The sequence below is a fragment of the Pristiophorus japonicus genome, chromosome 8 (assembly GCF_044704955.1).
Source record: "Pristiophorus japonicus isolate sPriJap1 chromosome 8, sPriJap1.hap1, whole genome shotgun sequence".
Taxonomy (NCBI): Eukaryota; Metazoa; Chordata; class Chondrichthyes; family Pristiophoridae; genus Pristiophorus; species Pristiophorus japonicus.
In genome coordinates this window covers 136019205-136037829 of record NC_091984.1, presented here as the reverse complement: position 1 = coordinate 136037829, position 18625 = coordinate 136019205, and the positions used below count along the sequence as shown (strand labels likewise).

Sequence of the window (18625 nt, the reverse complement as noted above, 5' to 3'; positions counted from 1 at the left end):
AATCAGATTTGACCTTTTAGATAGGGTCTGTAATTCACTAATTTTAGAAACTTTATTTTTAATTGTTTTTTTTTTTACTTTTTAAGAATACTCTTCAGCAATTAGATTTCAATAGTTTGTTGGAAAGGTAACTAAATTAAGTACGAGTTGACTGTACTAGGGAATTGAGAATGGGATGGTTGATTTTTAAGTATAAAACCCCATGTTACCATCTCAAGAATTTGTGTATCTGAATTTTAAGTTACCAGCACAGTGATGTGTTAGTAACGCAGCAATGGTTGTCCTGTGGAATTGAACAGAAGTTTTGTTTATTTCATGTGTTTTTTTTCTAGAAAAGAACTCAAAGGAGACCTGCGAAATTCTTTTGACTGTGCATGGAAGGGAAGCTAATGCGAAGGTGAGTTGAAGTATTTAAAATGTTGCAGCAGTGCATCTCTGAAGTAAATTTGTTTGCAATCTGCTTTCGTCTATTTGTAACAAAAAAAGAAAATGACTTTTGTATGTGTTGAGATTTTTCTTAAGTCCTCCCTTTGAAACCCCAGTGTACTCTTGCTCCCGAGCCTCTGCCATGCTATTGTTGAGATAACTGCTGGGAGGTAAAGTCATGTGTTTTAAGTAGGTTTTTGAAGTTACTTGTCTTTTATTGATTCCTGGGATGAGAGGGTTGTCCTACGAGGAGAGATTGAGTAGAACGGGCCTATATTCTCTGGAGTTTTGAAGAATGATAGGTGATCTCATTGAAACGTATAAAATTCTTCGAGGGTTTGACAGGGTAGATGTTGCGAGACTGTTTTCCCTGGCTGTAGAGTCTCGAACTAGGGGTCATAGTCTCAGGAGAAGGGCTTGGCCATTTAGGACTGAGATAAGGAGAAATATCTTCACTGAGTGTTGTGAATCTTTGGCATTCTCTACCCCAGAGATGCTCAGTATGGAGTATATTCAAGACTATGATCAATGTTTTTGGGCATTGAGGGAATCGAGGGATATGGCGATAGGGCGGGAAAGTGCTAATGTAGAAGATCAGTCATGATTTTATTGCATGGCGGAGCAGACTCGAGGGGCTGTATCGCCTACTCCTGCTCCTATTTCTTCTACTCCTGCTCCTATTTCTTCTACTCCTGCTCCTATTTCTTCTACTCCTGCTCCTATTTCTTCTTTTCTTGTGTTCTCCTATATTTCACTGCCTTCCATCCCATTGCACAAGTAGTTTCTCCTCTGTTCCTACCACTTTTACCGTTCCATCTTCCATGGTATATGCGAGATTGGAAACTTACCATGCACGAGTTCTCCCAAGCGGAACCTGTGATCTTTTATTTGTGGCAAGGTGTGTTGGAGAATCAGTCTAACATAAAACAGTGCAGCATTTAAAATCTTGTTAGTTTATTAGCTGATAGTATTTGTGCCATGGTACAGGACAAATAAGTTCTATTTCTGTTCTGTGCAGATCTGATGCTACTGATTTACTGCTGTAATCTCTCTCTACATCTCTTGTGCTCTGTAATTCCCTTCTGGGTATTGCTGAGATAATTTTGGCAGCCAAGTCGGATGCTATTTCTGTTGATGCTGCACGTAGGGGAATTCATGTGCTGTACACTGGTGCCGTACACTGGGGAGCTCCACAGTTTCTTAATTGACGTCATGGATTAGGAGTGGGGCCCTTGTTGAAGGAGGTGACTTTAGAGCAAACTTAATTAAATCCAACCCACTCCCACTCTGACCTCTCTGTCCTTGACCTCCTACACTATTGCAGTGAAGATCAACGCACGCTCGAGGAACGGCATCTCATCTTCCTACTAGGCACTTTACAGCCTTCCAGCCTTAACATTGAGTTTAACAACTTTAGACCTTTAACCACTCTTCCCATTTTCTCTCTGACAACAAATGCTGGTAATGGAGGATGCTTGCACCAGAGCCACTTGGAGTCGAGGAACTGTTGGCTGTTCCTTGGGCTGTGGATCCCCTAATGGTACATGGCCAGCAGGGTGGGCGGCACCCCTGAGGTCTATTGCCTTTATTCCGTCTTACTCACGAGCCACGAGAGTCTTCCTATCTAATGCCAGATTTCCATGCTTACCTCCTCCTGCTATAACCAGTTACACCTCCTCCAGAGAATGCTAGAAATCTCAGTGGGACAGGCAGCATTTGTGGCGAGAAAAGCAGAGTTAACATTTCGGGTCGATGACCCTTCGTCAGAATTGCCAAATGTTTGAAATGAACACATTCTTAAGCACTGAAAGGAGGAGGGGAAGAAAGAACAAAAGGTAAGGTCTGTGATAGGGTGGAAGGCAGGAGAGATTAGAGAGACAAAAGGGATGATGGGCCGAATTGAAATGGTAATGATAAAGTTTGAAAAAGGTTAATCTGGATAGGGTGTGAATGGCGTAGCAATGACGAGCTGCCGTTATAGACAGAGGGGAAAAAAAAACGTAAGATGGTGGGGTGAGGGGAGGGGATGGGATGGGAGAAAGGGGAGCAAAAGATGGCCAGAGGTTAAGCTCTGAAATTGTTGAACTCGATGTTGAGTCCAGAAGGCTGTAAAGTGCCTCAACGAAAGATGAGGTGCTGTACCTCGAGCTTGCGTTGAGTTTCATTGGAACAGTAGAGGAGGCCAAGGGTTGAGATGTGGGAGTGGAGTGGAGAATGAAAGTGACAGGCGACCGGAAGCTCAGGGTCACGCTTATGGACTGAATAGAGATGTTCAGCAAAGCGGTCACCCAATCTCCCCTTGGTCTCCCAATGTAGAGGAGACCACATTGTAAGCAGTAAATACAGTATACTAAATTGAAAGAAGTACAAGTAAATCGCTGTTTCACCTGGAAGGAGTATTTGGGCCCCTAGTGCTGCCTGATCATCTGAGATTTTCAGCATTCTCTGTTTTGATTTCAGATTCCAGCATCCGCAGTATTTTGTTTTTGTCTCATTATCGCCTCATTTTGCTTTCCACCATCATCACTTTTGTCATTTAATCTCTCCTGCTTTCCACCCTATCACCGACCTCTCCCTTTTTGTTCTTTTCCTGTCCCCCTCCCTTCTCTGACTCTGTGCTTGCTTTAAAGCTGTTCATCTCGCAAATCTTCCATTTATGGTGAAAGGTCGTCGACCTGAAACGTTAACTCTGTTTCTCTTTCCACTGATACTGCCTGACATGCTGAGTGTTTCCAGCATTTTCTGTTTTTATTTCTGCAGTGTTTTGCTTTTGTTTTGCTGTCATGGGACCTTGTGCGAAATTGTCTGCTTACATAACCATGAGTACACTTCAACAAAAGTAACATTGGCTATGAAGTGTGAACGCCACTGTACTTTTATTGTGCTTTACTGATGTGAAAGCCACTGAGATGTTGACATCTCTAATGTTGATATTGCAGGATCTCTGCCTGGTTACTAAATGGTAACAAAGGAACTTCTATAAGTGCATAAACACACCAAAAAACACTTTCAATTGTTCATAACCAGGCACTACAACACATGCGCACATACCGCCAATGGTCTGTGCCACTATAATAAAATCCTAAAAATCTTGGTGTAGTCTTTTTTTTAATTAATGAAAATTCATCATTATTCTATTTCCAAGCCACAGAAATGTTGTAAGTATAGTGACAAGAAATGCTCAAATAAAACAAGTTAATACATTCACACCAGAGAATCTTCTCCTTATCTTGAAGGAAATAAACCTTGTATGACGACAGTCTGGTATGCCCCTGAAAGTTCCTTTGTGGAAAATACATTTTTAAAGGCTGCATTTAGCTGTTTATTTATTAACTACTGTTAATTCAGTAATTTCTTTACTTGAAATAAATAAAATTATTTAGTAGTATGAATTAAGCAAATTTAATAAAACAGTACAGAATTTTTTTGTTGCATGATTTTAATTTAAATTAAGCAACTTCCAATTAAGAGTAGACTATAATGTAGTTGGAACGCTAAACATACATGCAACTCATAAATTATTAGTTCATCTTTGAACTTTCCTGCCTTAAGTTTGTGTGCAACCAGCAGGGAGAGAAGGTAACATCTGTTTGATTGAGAGTTTCCACTCCTACTGTTCAAACAGTCTGGTTCTGACCACCCACCTTCCCACTAATCTGATTTGGTTCAGACAGTCTTTGGTCCCATCTTCCAACTGTTTTCATTGTTTGATACTGACAACCTCCAATTTCAGTGGTGGAAATTTTTTTTCTGTTACATGCTGACTGTCAGCTTAAAAGCAAAAAGGATTTGTATGTTTTGTAGTTGTAATCCATGGTCCTCCTTGACAGAAATATGCACTTTCCATGTTGGTACTCCACATACTGTGAGAACGTCAGCTTTGCAAGATCCTATTTCAGTGGGTATTGTTTCAATGCACATGAAAAGCATTTTGATTGTTAGAACTTTTTAATAATCTTCCACCCAAATGCTATATTTCTCCTGTACAGAAGACTGATTCCAGATTTTTACTAATTACTACCTTGCATCTGTAGCCACTCCCTTTAGCCAAACCCATAATCATCCCTCACTTTTAAGCTTCCTATTTTGGAAGATTGAATCCTCAGCAGATGTTGAATATTTAACCAGCACACATTTGATGAGGTCAAAAAATATACGATCATACTAAATTGGCGAGCAGGCAAAGACCATTGGTACATTAAGCCTGATCTACACCACGATGGCTGGAGCATCATGATTAGACACTTCTTTACCATGTGCCCCCCCCCCCCCACCTCCACCCACAGCCATGTAATCTCCTGGGCGAGGCAAGAAAAACCCAGGACTAGTAAGGGGAAAAATATTTTGGAAAATACCTCTCCCACCCCCTTAGGTGATGAAACCAGTCCAGGTGATTACATTTACCAAGTATTATCTATCACTTACCTTCTACATTCCAATTCTGGGCACCACACTTTAGGAAGGACGTGAAGGCTTTGGAGCAGGCACAGATGAGATTCACTAGAATGGTTCCAAGGATGAGGGATTACAGTTGCATGGATAGACTGGACAAGCTGGGGTTGTTCTCCTTGGAGTAGAGAAGGCTAAGAGGAGATTTGATGGAGAGGTTTAAAATCATGAAGGATTTAGATAGAGTAAATAAAGAGAAACTGTTTTCAATGGCTGAAGGGTCGATAATGAGAGGGCACAGATTTAAGGTGATATGCAAAAGAACCAGAGGTGACACAAGAAAAAAAAATTACGCAACGAATGTTTAGGATTTGGAATGCATTGCCTGATTCAGGGTGGTGGGTACAGATTCAATAGAAGCCTTCAAAAGGAAACTGGAAAAATACTTGAAGGAGAAAAAAATTGCAGGGATATGGGACAATCATCCCCCTTTTGGCCCATTCACAGTTTCACAGAACTTTACATTAAAAAAGCCAGTGCAGAGAGGTGCACGGCTGAACACCTTGTATGGAACGTTGATATGGGGAAAGTGGGGGGGGGAGTGGGGCTAACTGGATTGCTCCAGTGCAGACTCGATAGGCCGAATGGCCTCCTGTGCTGTCCTGTTCTCTGATTCGGTGATGCGATCACTGCCCCAGTCAAGAACTGGTCCAAATTTTGAAGGCATGCAGAGAGTGGGCACCCACCACACTAGCTGGTAATGTATTCCAGAGGCTTACTACTCTCTGGGAAAAGAAGAACCATCCAACATCCAGTCTATTCCTACTCTCATATAGTTTAAACTCATGTTCCCCGGTCCTCACCAACCTCTTAAACTAATACAGCCTAGCCAGCCCTTTACTGCTATTAACCTCTGTCAGATCACCTCTAAATCTATGCTGCTGTAAAGTCAGTAGATCGAGGTCCTTGAGCCTATCCTAAAAAGCGCAGGTTCTTTGGGCTGGTAGTCATTCTTGTAACTTTTTTCCAAGGCCACTGAATCACATAGCATGTGAGGTGACCAAAACTGGGCACGTTACTCCAAATACACTCTGACCAGCATCCTTAATAGTGATAAAATGGTATCCTTTGATTTATACAGTGTGCTTCTATCAATACAAAAGGCAAAATACTGTGGATGCTGGAAATCTGAAATATAAATAGAAAATACTGGAAATACTCAGCAGGCCAGGCAGCATCTGTTGGCTTTAGCTACAGTTTCTCTACATTGGTCGGGAACCTTCAGAGACCTGTGCACAATAACACCTAGATCTTTTTTTCTCTCAACCTCTTTCAATATTGTTCCCCGCAAGTGATGTATGTATTCTGTGCTGGCCTTACTAACATGCATGACATTACATTTATCTAAGTTAAATGTCATTTGAGATTGTGTGGCCCACTCCATGAGATCTTTTTAGATTTGATTGCACTTCTCGACTATCTTATCCCTTGCACAGATTCTGGTGTCATCTACAAACATACTGACTGTACTCCAAATACTGTACCACTGTCAAGGAGTGAACAGTAGTTGACCTAGGATTGAGGGGCACAATTAGTAATCTGTCAACTACAATTTTTAGGCTGCGGGATTGGAGCCAATTCCTACCCCAGCGTATTAAATTCCTACTGATACTACGTTTCTATCTTGTCAAGTAACTTAGTGTGAGGTACCTTACGAAAGGCTTTCTGAGCGTCCAGGTCGACGATGTACTGGATTTCCCTCATCCGCTACCTTAGTGACTTCCTCAAAAAATATGTAAGCCATGAGCTATTTTTCCAGAAGCCGTGTTGTAAATTTCTAATGGCGCCATCACTTTCCCAGTGATCATAAAGAACATCTCTTGCGATCTCTTCTCGCATCTTCCCAATAATGGCTGTCGGGCTGATAGGCCTGTAGTTCCCTGGCTCTGCTTTGTTCTATTTTTGACAATAAAATCTCCGTGAGCTAGCTTCCAGTCCAAAGGAGATATCGTTAACTCTATTGAACTAATGACGATACTGGCAAAGGGCTCACAGTACACCTGGCCCATCTTTCTAATCATTCTTGGATGGATATTATCTGAACCTGGAGCCCGATGAATTTGGAACTTTCCTAATCTATCCAAGATGACATTACTATCTATTTTAATATTCAATACAGAGCACCCCCATATGGAACATCTACAGAAGTATAGACAGATGCAAAATAGTCATTTAGCAGCCATAAGCTGAGAATCAGTTTGAATCTGCCCTACGGTATCCTTTAGTGGCCCTATACAGTCCTTAATGATCTTCTGACTTCTGAAAAAGCTTTTATTACTGCCACAATTGCACGCCATCTTTTCCAGAGATATCTTGACTAATCTTATGCCTGTTTTTACCTCGCTCAGTTGCAAGCAATACTCGTCCGTGTTCCAACAATGGGCTCAATTTTCCCCAAAGCAGTTTTTTGGCGTACTTGAAGAGTTACGCCCGATTTTTGGGGGCCCAACTATGCCCAAAAAAATCATCCAAATTTCCCCGTTTGAATTGTTGATTTGGTGCCACCTAGCCTGAGATTTAGCTTTGGGGGTGGAGCCTAAGATGTGCGCCAAAAAGATCAGGTTGCCACGGTAACCAAGGACACACTGCAGGCTGGGGCTGGAAAGTGACGCAACAGCCAGCTCACAGCAACCTGCACAAGCATCTTACAAATTGCAGCAACTTACCACCATTAAATTATTAAAGTGTTTATGACAAAAGTCTATCCCCCTCTCTTTTCTCCACGCCCCCCCCCCCCCATGCCAATGCCAGTGCCAGTACCCGCTATTATCCCAGGCCGAAGGGCCTCCCGGTGCCGATACCCACTACTATCCCAGGCCGAAGGGCCTCCCGGATCTGGTACCCGCTACTATCCCAAGCCAATGGGCATCCCGGCACCGATACCTGCTACTATCTCAGGCCGAAGGGCCTCCTCCCTCCCGGTACCTGCTACTATCTCAGGCCGAAGGGCCTCCTCCCTCCCGGTACCCGCTACTATCTCAGGTCGAAGGGCCTCCTCCCTCCTGGTACCTGCTACTATCCCAGGCCGAAGGGCCTCCTCGCTCCTAGTACCCTCTACTATCCCAGGCCGAAGGGCCTCCTCCCTCCTAGTACCTTCTACTATCCCAGGCCAAAGGGCCTCCTCCCTCCCTGTACCTGCTACGATCCCAGGCCGAAGGGCCTCCTCCCTCCCGGTACCTGCTATTATCCCAGGCCGAAGGGCCTCCTCCCCTCCCGGTACCTGCTACTATCCCAGGCCGAAGGGCCTCCTCCCTCCTGGTACCTGCTACTATCCCAGGCTGAAGGGCCTCACCCATTCCTAACTCTGGCCAAAAGGTTTTCCTTCCCTGCCAGTGCCGGTACCCGCTCCTAACTCTGGCCGAAAGGCTTCTTCTCTCTCCCACTCTCTCTCTCCCTCTGCTGCTGCTGTCGTCCGTGCCCTGCAAGTGTATCTACTGCGCTGATTTCCTTACCTGTGCCCAGAAGGTTTTTCCACAGAAGTCGCATACGCCGTCCTCCGAAAAATTGGAGTAAATCGGAGCTGGCCATACTTGCTTTAATGGCCAGAATTGGCGCGGGTGGCAGGTCATGCCCCCAATGAAGTAAAAAAAAACTAACCTAAAAAAATCGCAACTAACTGAGTTATACTGGCGCACAATCTTTGGGGAAACTTGGATTTTTAAATTAAGGCCAATAAAATTGGCCATCGCCAAAAAAAAGGCGCAAATAAATGGGGAAAATTGAGCCCAATGAACAGAAGAAATAGGAGCAGGAGTAGGCCATTTGGCCCCTCGAGCTTGCGCCACCATTCAATAAGATTTTGGCCTCAACTCCACTTCCCTGCCCGCTCCCTATAAACGCTTGACTCCCTTCTCCTGTAAGTTAAATTACATGCATGTTTATTGGCCCCTGGACAGCGTGGCATACCCGACCTGTGAGGAACCATCTGCGGCAGGTGGGGGCCATAAAAGGAGCGGCGTGCGGTAGTTCCTGGAGAGCGTGGCGGCGTACCACTGCAAGGTACAGCGTGAACCAGTCTGGGGGGGGCGATGACTGTGAAGAGGGTGACTAGATTGGACATCACTATAACCCAGGTCGGTGATTGGAGCGTGGGCAGGTACAGCAGGAGCGGCGAGGTCGGGGCAGAGGAGCGGCGAGAGATTGCAGAGCGACGTGATTGGGGCCCAGGAGAGGCGTGGGCCCAGGGGCAGGATGGGCCAGCCCACACTGCAATACGTGTGCGTACTAGGTCGTGCAGCAAAGCTGGTCTCCAATCGCCTTGGTTAATCCTTGCCACTGGACCAAGACCGAGCTCCGTCAAGATCGCTTGATGGCTGGTGTGCAATGGCCAGCACACATTTAATTTTTAAAAATCCACGCACAGGCATCTTCCATCCTTCAATATGCAGTTCGGGACCTGGAATATTAGGTCCTTCATTGAAACACCTGTGAACTCATCCCTTTTTAGCGTGGAAGCAAGTCATCCTTGATAAATACAGCAGCCAGTTTGCACACAGCAAGATCCCACAAACCAATAAAATAACTAACCAGGTAATTTGTTTTGTTGGTGTTGGCTGAGGATAAATGTTGCCCAGGATATCTATAAAGCCCAAGATCCTACCCTGGTACTAGGTCCGTGCAGCAAAGCTGGTCCCACCTGTGACAGGGACTGTGGTTCTCGTATTGGACTGTACAGCCACCTAAGAACTCATGCTAAGAGTGGAAGCAAGTCTTCCTCGATTCCAAGGGACTGCCTATGATGATAATTAAATGTTGCCGAGAATATCAATAAAATTAATGCTTCTTTATGCTACTGGGTTTTAGGATAACGTATTTCCTCTCCTCCCTTGGCTGCCTGATTCGCTGCGAAATCACCAGGAAAGTAGCAGTAGCATCCCAAGTTCTTGGCCAAATCCCCTGGGAGGACAGACGCACCAACGTTAGCGTCCTCGTCCAGGCCAACATCCCCAGCATTGAAGCACTGACCACACTTGATCAGCTCAGCTGGGCAGGCCACACAGTTCACATGCCAGATACGAGACTCCCAAAGCAAGCGTTCTACTCTGAACTCGTCCACGGCAAACGTGCCAAAGGTGCGCAGAGGAAACATTACAAGGACACCTTCAAAGCCTCCCTGATAAAGTGCAACATCCCCACTGACACCTGGGAGTCCCTGGCCAAAGACCGCCCTAGGTGGAGGAAGTGCATCTCGGAGGGCGCTGAGCACCTTGAGTCTCATTGCCAAGAGCATGCAGAAATCAAGCGGAAGGAGCATGCGGCAAACCAGGCTCCCCGCCCACCTTTTCCTTCAACACTGTCTGTCCCACCTATGACAGAGACTGTACAGTCATCTAAGAACTCATGCTAAGAGTGGAAGCAAGTCTTCCTCGTTTCCGAGGGACTGCCTATGATGATGATGAAATGTTGCCCAGGATATCTATAAAATTGTTTCTTTCTGCTACTGGATTTTAGGAAAACTTATCTCCTCTCCCTTGGCTGCCTGATTCACTGCAAAATCACCAGAAAAGTAGCAGTAGCATAGAATATAAATATTATGGAATCAAGAACTCTGATTTAATTTTTATTTTATAGCAAAAACAGAAAATGCTGCAAACACTCAGCAGGTCAGGCAGCATCTGTGGAGAGAGAAACAAAGTTAAAGTTTCAGGCCAGTGACCTTTTATCGTCCTGAAACGTTACCTCTCCACAGATGCTGCCTGACCTGCTGAGTGTTTCCAGCATTTTCTGTTTCCATTTCAGATTTCCAGCATCCATAATATTGTTGGCAAAATGAATCTTGTACTCATTAGATATTGGGGCGGAACGGTATGTCATTTCCTAGTGCTGGCATCTGCCACTCCTAGTTCAGGTGAAGCATGGCCAGATACAAAGTAAAGCTCCCACTACACTGTCAAAACAATGTGCCCTAACTCTCACCTCAGCAGAGTGCTATTATATATTTTTTGGCCCCTCTGAGTGGGATTAGTGGTGAGTTTTCTGAGCTGATTTGTGCTGTATACTTGTGTCCATTGGCAACTGGGCTGGGTTCAGTCTATCAAATTGCATTTTTCTTGGAACTTGCCACTCCTTTCAGTTAGTGCTCCCAGAGGTGAAAGGATAAGTGTTGTAATCCACTGCATTAGTCAATATACAAGGATTTTGATTCAACATTTTCCATGAGGAGCTTTCTGTTTGGGGGGACGTGGGCAATATGGATGTTAGCCTTCTCCCTCTTGAATCTTCATTCTTTTGGCTAACAATTGATTTTGTCTTTGATGTAATGACCCCCATACTGTGTCTTGCCTTGTCTATCCCTTATCTTGTTTTGGACTTGATAAAGGGTGGCAAGTCTAGGGATACCTCCAACTGCCTTAAAAAAAAAACATTTTAAAGAAAAATTCTGGCAAGTTAGAAGCCCCCTAATCACGATTGAACAGTGTTATTTTGTCACCGTAGGCTGAGAAAGCACTTGGTGGTTCACACAAACTCCGATTACAAGATGGCTGTTATTCTGTGACTGCTGCAAAACAGAAAGTGGCACGTACGATACAAGTGAGCCCAACCTGCTTGCGCAGTACAACTCCTGTTGACCCTGTTCTTGTAAATATAAGCAGCTGATCCTCAATTTGGTTCAATATCTTTAGCCATATAAGTGTGGGACTTAAAACATGCGAAATTAACTCAGTCATTGTCATCATCATCATAGGCAGTCCCATGGAATCGAGGAAGACTTGCTTCCACTCTTAGCATGAATTCTTAAGTGGCTGTACAGTCCAATACGAGAGCCACAGTCTCTGCCACAGGTGGGACAGACAGGTGGTTGAAGGAAAGGGTGGGCGGGGAGTATGGTTTGCCGCATGCTCTCGGCGACGAGACTCGAGGAGCTCAGCGCCTTCCCGAATGCACTTCCTCCACTTAGGGCGGTCTTTGGCAAGGGACTTCCAGGTGTCGGTGGGGATGTCGCACTTTATCAGGGATATTTTGAGGGTGTCCTTGTAACGTTTCCTCTGTCCACCTTTGGCTCTTTTACTGTGGACGAGTTCCGAGTAGAGCGCTTGTTTTGGGAGTCTCGTGCGAACTATGTGGCCTGCCCAGCAGAGCTGATCAAGTGTGGTCAGTGCTTCAATGCTGGGGATGTTGGTACGTCTGTCTTCCCGGGGGATTTGTAGGATCTTGCAGAGACATCGTTGGTGGTATTTCTCCAACGACTTGGGGTGTCTACTGTACATGGTCCACGTCTCTGAGCCATACATGAGGGCGGGTATTACCAAGGCCCTGTAGTCCATGAGTTTGGTGACCGCTTTGATGGTCTGGTCTTCAAATACTCTTTTCCTCAGGCGGCCAAAGGCTGCACTGGCGCACTGGAGGCGGTGTTGTATCTCATCGTCAATGCCTGCTGTTGTTGATAGGAGGCTCCCGAGATAGGGGAAGTGGATCTTAATTTCTGGGGGCAGTGCTGTATGGCGAGGACAGGCTCGTGGAGGACCTTTGTCTTACTAATGTTTAGTGTATGGCCCATGCTTTCATACGTCTCAGTAGATACATCGACTATGTCCTGGAGTTCAGCCTCTGTGTGCACAGACGCAGGCGTCGTCAGTCATTATACGCTAATGGTGTTGGTTAATACTTCTGTCAGCTGTGGCTCAGTGGGTAGCACTCTCGCCTCTGAGTCAGAAGGTTGTGGATTCAAGTCCCACTCCAGGGACATGAATGCACACAAAAAATCTAGGCTGACACTTCAATGCAGTGCAAAGGGAGTGCTGCACCATCGGAAGTGCCGTCTTTCGGATGAGATGTTAAACCGAGGCCCCGTCTGCGCTCTCATTAGAACGTAAAAGATCCCATGGCATTATTTCGAAGAAGAGCAGGGGAGTTATCTCCGGTGTCCTGGCTAATATGCATTCTCAATCAACATAACAAAAAAAAAAGATTATCTGGTCATTATCACATTGCTTGTTGGCAAATTGGCTGTCACGTTTCCTACATTACAACAGTGACTACACTCCAAAAGTACTTAATTGGCTGTAAAGCGCTTTGAGACGTCCGGTGGTCGTGAATCCAAGTCTTTCTATCTTTTTCTATACCAATACGAACTGAATTTTGTACCAACAAGGACTGATACCAGCAGAAACTACAGGATCAAAAGCTTGTTGTGAATGTTCAAAGCATATGTTCACTATGTCGCTGATGCAATCGATGATACTCCTAGGGCGATCCAAATGTGGGTGATATCTTACCAAGCTTATTGGGTGAAGTTTGTACACAAACATACGGTATTTCATTGTCTTCGAGACAATTTATAAACTGGGATCAAGAATATAATCTAAACTGTAAATCTCTTGAAGCAGTCTCCAATTCACCTAGATATTTGTCAGATTTGAAGACCAATACTGCTTTTGAGGACTTAGCGGATCAAGAATCTCGTGTTTCCCTGTAGATGTATAAACAAAACTTTGTCAGATCTTCTTTGACAGGGAAGACCTCTTTCAAAATCCTGAAAAAAATACTCTAGATAGTTTTTAAGACACTAATGGAGTTTGGAAGGGTCTAAGTCTCGGATTATACCTTTTGGGTATTTGGCTAACAGCCATTCCTTTTGTGCCAGAGAAAGTTTTTGACTATATTTCAGAAAACTGACCAAGAGCAACAGGGTTCTACAAAAGAGGTACGCCTGCTTAAGCACCGAGCCCAATACTGATGAGTTGAAGGGACTCTATGGTGTTATATTGTTAGTTCGCCCTTTTCTAACAGCATTTTTTATCTATCAACTTCAGAATAGCAACATCTCCAGGGTTAGGGTGATTTCTCTTATGTGCAGTCTGAGAGTTTGTTGTATCTTGTCATCCTGGAATTTGCAGATTTCAAACCTTCACATCCAGTAACAATCACGTACCTAACTGAAGCACTGAACAGAGAAAGGGTATGGAGAAATGTACACTGCAATATTTTGTAATAAATATGCAATTGTAGTGCAAGGCTTGGATATACTCTAATCAGAAAACTATCCTCGTACAGGGCTTGGCTGTATCCTAATTGATAAGGAGGCAATCACTAGTTATAAGCATATTACCTACTTCAGTTACCCATTATTGTAATCCAGTACTCTATAGTATCATCTATTTACCAATTAAGTCAATGCCCAGCAATTGTATCTCTTATTCCTTTGGTTAGTCCTCTTTAGTTAAATGGAAAGAATTGTTGTTTCTTTTCTGACAACAAGTTGTAATTAGAAATGGATTGGTCCTGAGACCTAAGCACTTTTAACAGCTCAGTACCGGGTTCCCTCATTGGTCAATGGGATAAAAGCGTAGCATGGTATGTTACAAAGCCATGCAAGCTAGAAGTTCCTAGGGTTGATTCCTGGACTCTGCATAGCTAATCTTAGTTGGGACAGCAATTGGCCTCAATACGCTAGCTCAGGGTTAAGTGGCTTGCTGATGCTCCCACATGTAGAATGGCTACTTGGGCGAGTTACTATAGAGCTTTGTGGAACTATACCCCAGCAAGAGTCAGCACCTTCATGAGGAGAAAAAAAATTGGTCAAAGTTTAAAAAAAATGTTCAATGATCTCTGTGCAACATAGCATAAGTTTGTCATAAATAAGAACTTTTTTTACAAGAGTACTGCTTACTCTTCGTGTTACCCATCAAGACCCATTTCTTTATCAAATTGGCCTTTTTTTGAGTACCTGTTACCCTCCCTCCCTTCCAGTAACATGCTAACTGTGGTTAGAAAGTAGATCCTGCTTATGACACTCTTGAGCTGGACATCGAGATTCGCAGATGTGAAATCTGATAATCACTTCCAGTTTTGTTTTGTTTTGCTTTTTTTCCCCATCCCTCCCTCTATGTGGGGACATGCCTAGGTCTGATTGGCACTTCGACATGGGAAACAACTGAGATTGGTCATTGACTGGGGAGGGTGGGTGGCAGTTGCTATTAAATCTGTTTTGAAAAATAATCATTGTACATTGTTCAGACAGGGTCTGGACTGCAAAACGCTATATTAGTGACAAAAGCTCCCTGTATGTCATTTCATGTGCACCACTGTTGTGATATTTTTATAGCCTGTATTCACTTTGCACAGCTGCAGTGACTGTGATCATCAACATCTTCCAGGGATTCAGCAATAACGTGGATCATACCAAATTGTATTGAGTAGTCAACGAGTTAACACCGTGAACTCTCAACTGTCTGTAAATCACTGGCACAATGGAATATAAGGACTTCTGAAACCCATTCCCTTCAGATCACATCTTGCTTTTCATCTTTTTATATCCCTCCATGTCTCCTTTGTACGACTGGGGAAATTAGCAGGCTGACGTGCTCACGAACCTTTATCAGTATTGATCTTGAGTAGCCGCTGGAAGGTATCAATAGTAAAGTCTAATGTCTGTCATCCACACTGAGCACTCCCACAGTCTTCCTTCCCCTTCCTTCCTCCACCTATCCGAGGCTGCCCTGCTGAAGTTGAGGCTTCCTGAGGGGTCTTGTGAGTGTGACACAAAGGTTAAAGTTATGCAATGGCAATCCATAGATAAATAATGTGTACATTTAATAACATGGGGTGATTTTTTGAGTCTCAAATGCTTTTTTACTCTTTCCCTGCCTCCCACCATTAGGTGCATCAGCGCTCGACCAGGAGAAATAGGAATGGATGTCACTAGCCGATGTACACTCGGCGACCCCAACAAATTGCCCGAAGGAGTACCGCAACCGGCCAGGATGCCATTTGTATCAGATAAGCACCCTCGGCAGACTTTAGAAGTGATCAACCTCCTGAGGAAGCACCGGGAACTCTGCGACGTGGTGCTGGTTGTGGGCGCGAAAAAGATTTATGCGCATCGGGTAATTCTGTCGGCCTGCAGCCCTTACTTTCGAGCCATGTTCACGGGCGAGCTGGCAGAGAGCCGACAGACGGAGGTGGTGATTCGCGACATCGACGAGCGGGCCATGGAGCTTCTGATTGACTTTGCGTACACCTCTCAGATCACGGTAGAGGAGGGGAACGTGCAGACCTTGCTGCCGGCTGCCTGCCTCCTGCAACTGGCTGAGATCCAGGAGGCATGCTGTGAGTTCCTGAAGAGACAACTTGATCCCTCCAACTGCCTGGGAATCAGAGCTTTTGCAGACACCCATTCCTGCAGAGAACTGCTACGCATCGCTGACAAATTCACTCAGCACAACTTTCAAGAGGTAAGGGCTAATGAAAAAAAACGAGGTCCCTGTGATCTCAATGTAATTAAACTTAAGCAGTGGCCCTCGTGGGGCTGCAGTAGTTGTATTGTACCACATTCAACAATCACATATTCATAGTGCAATAAATATGGCTGCTGTATATTTGATTTTTCTAATATTGTATTTATTCAGTTTTTTGCAGCTAAGAATTGTTTAAAAAGGGAAGGAAGTGGGAGAAAATAATTATTTTATTCCTTGGAAGTCAGTTGAGCGTTGCAGAAGTAACTTGAATTTTATAACTGGCTTATTGATCTATTCGATAATTTTAATTGGTAGTGCAGACAGAACAGAAGACTTGACCCTGGTCTCCTGTAAGCTGCTTTCAAAGGAAGGGTCATTCATATGTGTCCTCCCTTTCTTAGTGTTGTAGAGAGGGCAGGCAATTTACTCCCAATCCTTGACAAATGGTCCTCTCGGGTTCCTCCTGGATATTGCTTTCCCATCCAATTTTTGTTCTTCCCACAATGGGGAGTCACCTCTCCACAGCAGTGTGTCTGGGAACTCAAAAATGGAAAGATCAGGTCCATGCCTCATCTTTGTGATGCTGTACATTGGTGCTCCAACCTGCCATTGTGTTGTTTGTTAATCTGTTGGCATAATACACTGGTATTGACATAATGTGGCTGTGATGGGGTATAGGTTTGTCTCCATGATTTCCTATTGTGTCTACTTTTGTCATTTTAAGGCAATGATGAGCAAAAGCTATGTGGTTTTCTGAATAGGGAAGGAAAATTGAAGGTTGAGTCACTCTAGGCTACTTGGGGGGTATCTTGAGTGGCTGAGAGAGAATTTCTTTAGCATAAACTATGGTGCAAGTTCTCCACCTCTCTTTACTAGGAAAATGTCACAGGGAAACCTGTGAGTAAGAGATGGGGACGAGTTAAAGGGGGCCCACAATAGAAATCATTGTAATTCACTGTTCTATGATGCAAAGCAGAGAAATATAAGACTCATTCGAAATCCCAAAAATCTCCTTGTTCTGTGCCAGTGATTTAATTTGGAGAAGGTGTTCAAATCTTCTGAGCATGCACTTCAGAACAATCAGTCGTGGGTACCTCACTTGTATTTTGGGCTTTAGAGCTGGTGCATGAAATATTTTAAAGACTGGGTTTCGGTTTTGGAAAAAAAGAATGACCTTCCTCTTGTTTTTCTACATGATCTTTTCACATAATGCGTTGGTTTTTATTTCTCCCCCTTCCTCTCCTGAGATATGGCTTTACAGGTGGCAGCAGCCTGGTGCCTTGCTCAAATGGCCGTTCTTTCATGTGTGAACCCAGATGGGAAGTTCTCTGGGAATATCCACATGTTTCCTCCTCCAGCAGAAGCTACTGGAAAACGGCAAGTGGGGAAATGTTATACTTTATCTGGAGTGGTTAGGGGTGGGGAATGGGTATATGGGATCAATTTTGGAGAATTTCTCTCACTGTTACCACGGCTGAGATAAGACTGCACAGACCAAGTATCAAACTTGGGATCTTTTTGGATGTCGTCTGCATGGCTCAGTGACAAATCACCTGAAGCATCAAAAATAGTCGCACCGTCGGTACAGAAAGAGCACACAGATCCCTGGTTTAACACTGAGTACTGCTCTCTCTGGTGACCGTATTGCTGATGGGAAAAGGTCACCAGGATACCTTTCTGTATTTCAAGCCCCATAGCCGGTCATTACAAGATCTAATTGATTTTATTGTTTGCATTCTGGTGAAGAGGCTACACTTTGAAACGTTAAATCTAACTTTTAGTTTGCAGGTGATAGACTGCTGTGTAGATCCAGCATTTTCTGTTCTGATTTCAGTCCTTGAGTTTCAGCTAAATATAGTTGGGCTTTACGTAGGGAACTGGATTGTTGCTTACAGATGCCACTTTTTGGAAAGGTCAGATTTCAGTTTAGATTTGGCTTGGATCCAGTGTTTAGGTATTTTGAGATGTGCTATATATTCTCATTAAGGGTAAAATGTTGTTACTCCTGCAGATATGCAGTGCTCACATTTCACAGGATCCTTGTGAGGATGCTTTCTGTGGTGTGTTGGGCCAGATATCAACACTCTGCAGTGCTGGTGCTGTGATTTGTAACTGTCCACACTTGCTTCGTTGAAAACTGTGCATTTGTTGTTCTACGCTAGTTTTTATTAAAAACAAAACGGGGTAAATACATCTATCTGGCAGATCTTTTTATTCTTCTGCAATAATGCATTCTACAGGTACAATTCAATAGGTCATTCCCTCAAACAGGGGAATCATTGGGACCGAGGCATTTTACCTTGCTACTTCTGTGATCAGACACTAAATGTCAATGCATGAGGTCTCTTTCTGCAGTCGAGCCTCAGCAATTTTTCTTTGTTGACAGCAGTATTCCTGTTCCGCACCAGAAACAATTCCTTGAAACATTGCTGTTTTTAGTGGTTTCTTAAAATAATTAATTTCGTCTTTGCAAATTCTTTGAAACGATTGCTGTTAAAATGTTTTATTTGGTTTGTTTCGGCATTTCAGTTTGGTTCTTGGTATTGCGATAGTCCAATTCCTGGGGCTTTTTT

At 44.0% G+C, this 18625-nt stretch overlaps 1 protein-coding gene across 2 annotated transcripts in view; it reads left to right on the top strand.

The window, feature by feature from the left end:
• klhl20 (kelch-like family member 20) overlaps nt 1-18625 on the top strand; it is a 98004-nt gene that overhangs the window by 14908 nt on the left and 64471 nt on the right. For both annotated transcript variants that reach the window (XM_070887433.1, XM_070887432.1), the window contains exons 2-3: nt 333-397; nt 15476-16049. In XM_070887433.1, coding sequence (XP_070743534.1) covers nt 375-397; nt 15476-16049 — 597 coding nt within the window. In that variant the 5' untranslated portion in view covers nt 333-374. The remainder of the gene's footprint in view (nt 1-332; nt 398-15475; nt 16050-18625) is intronic.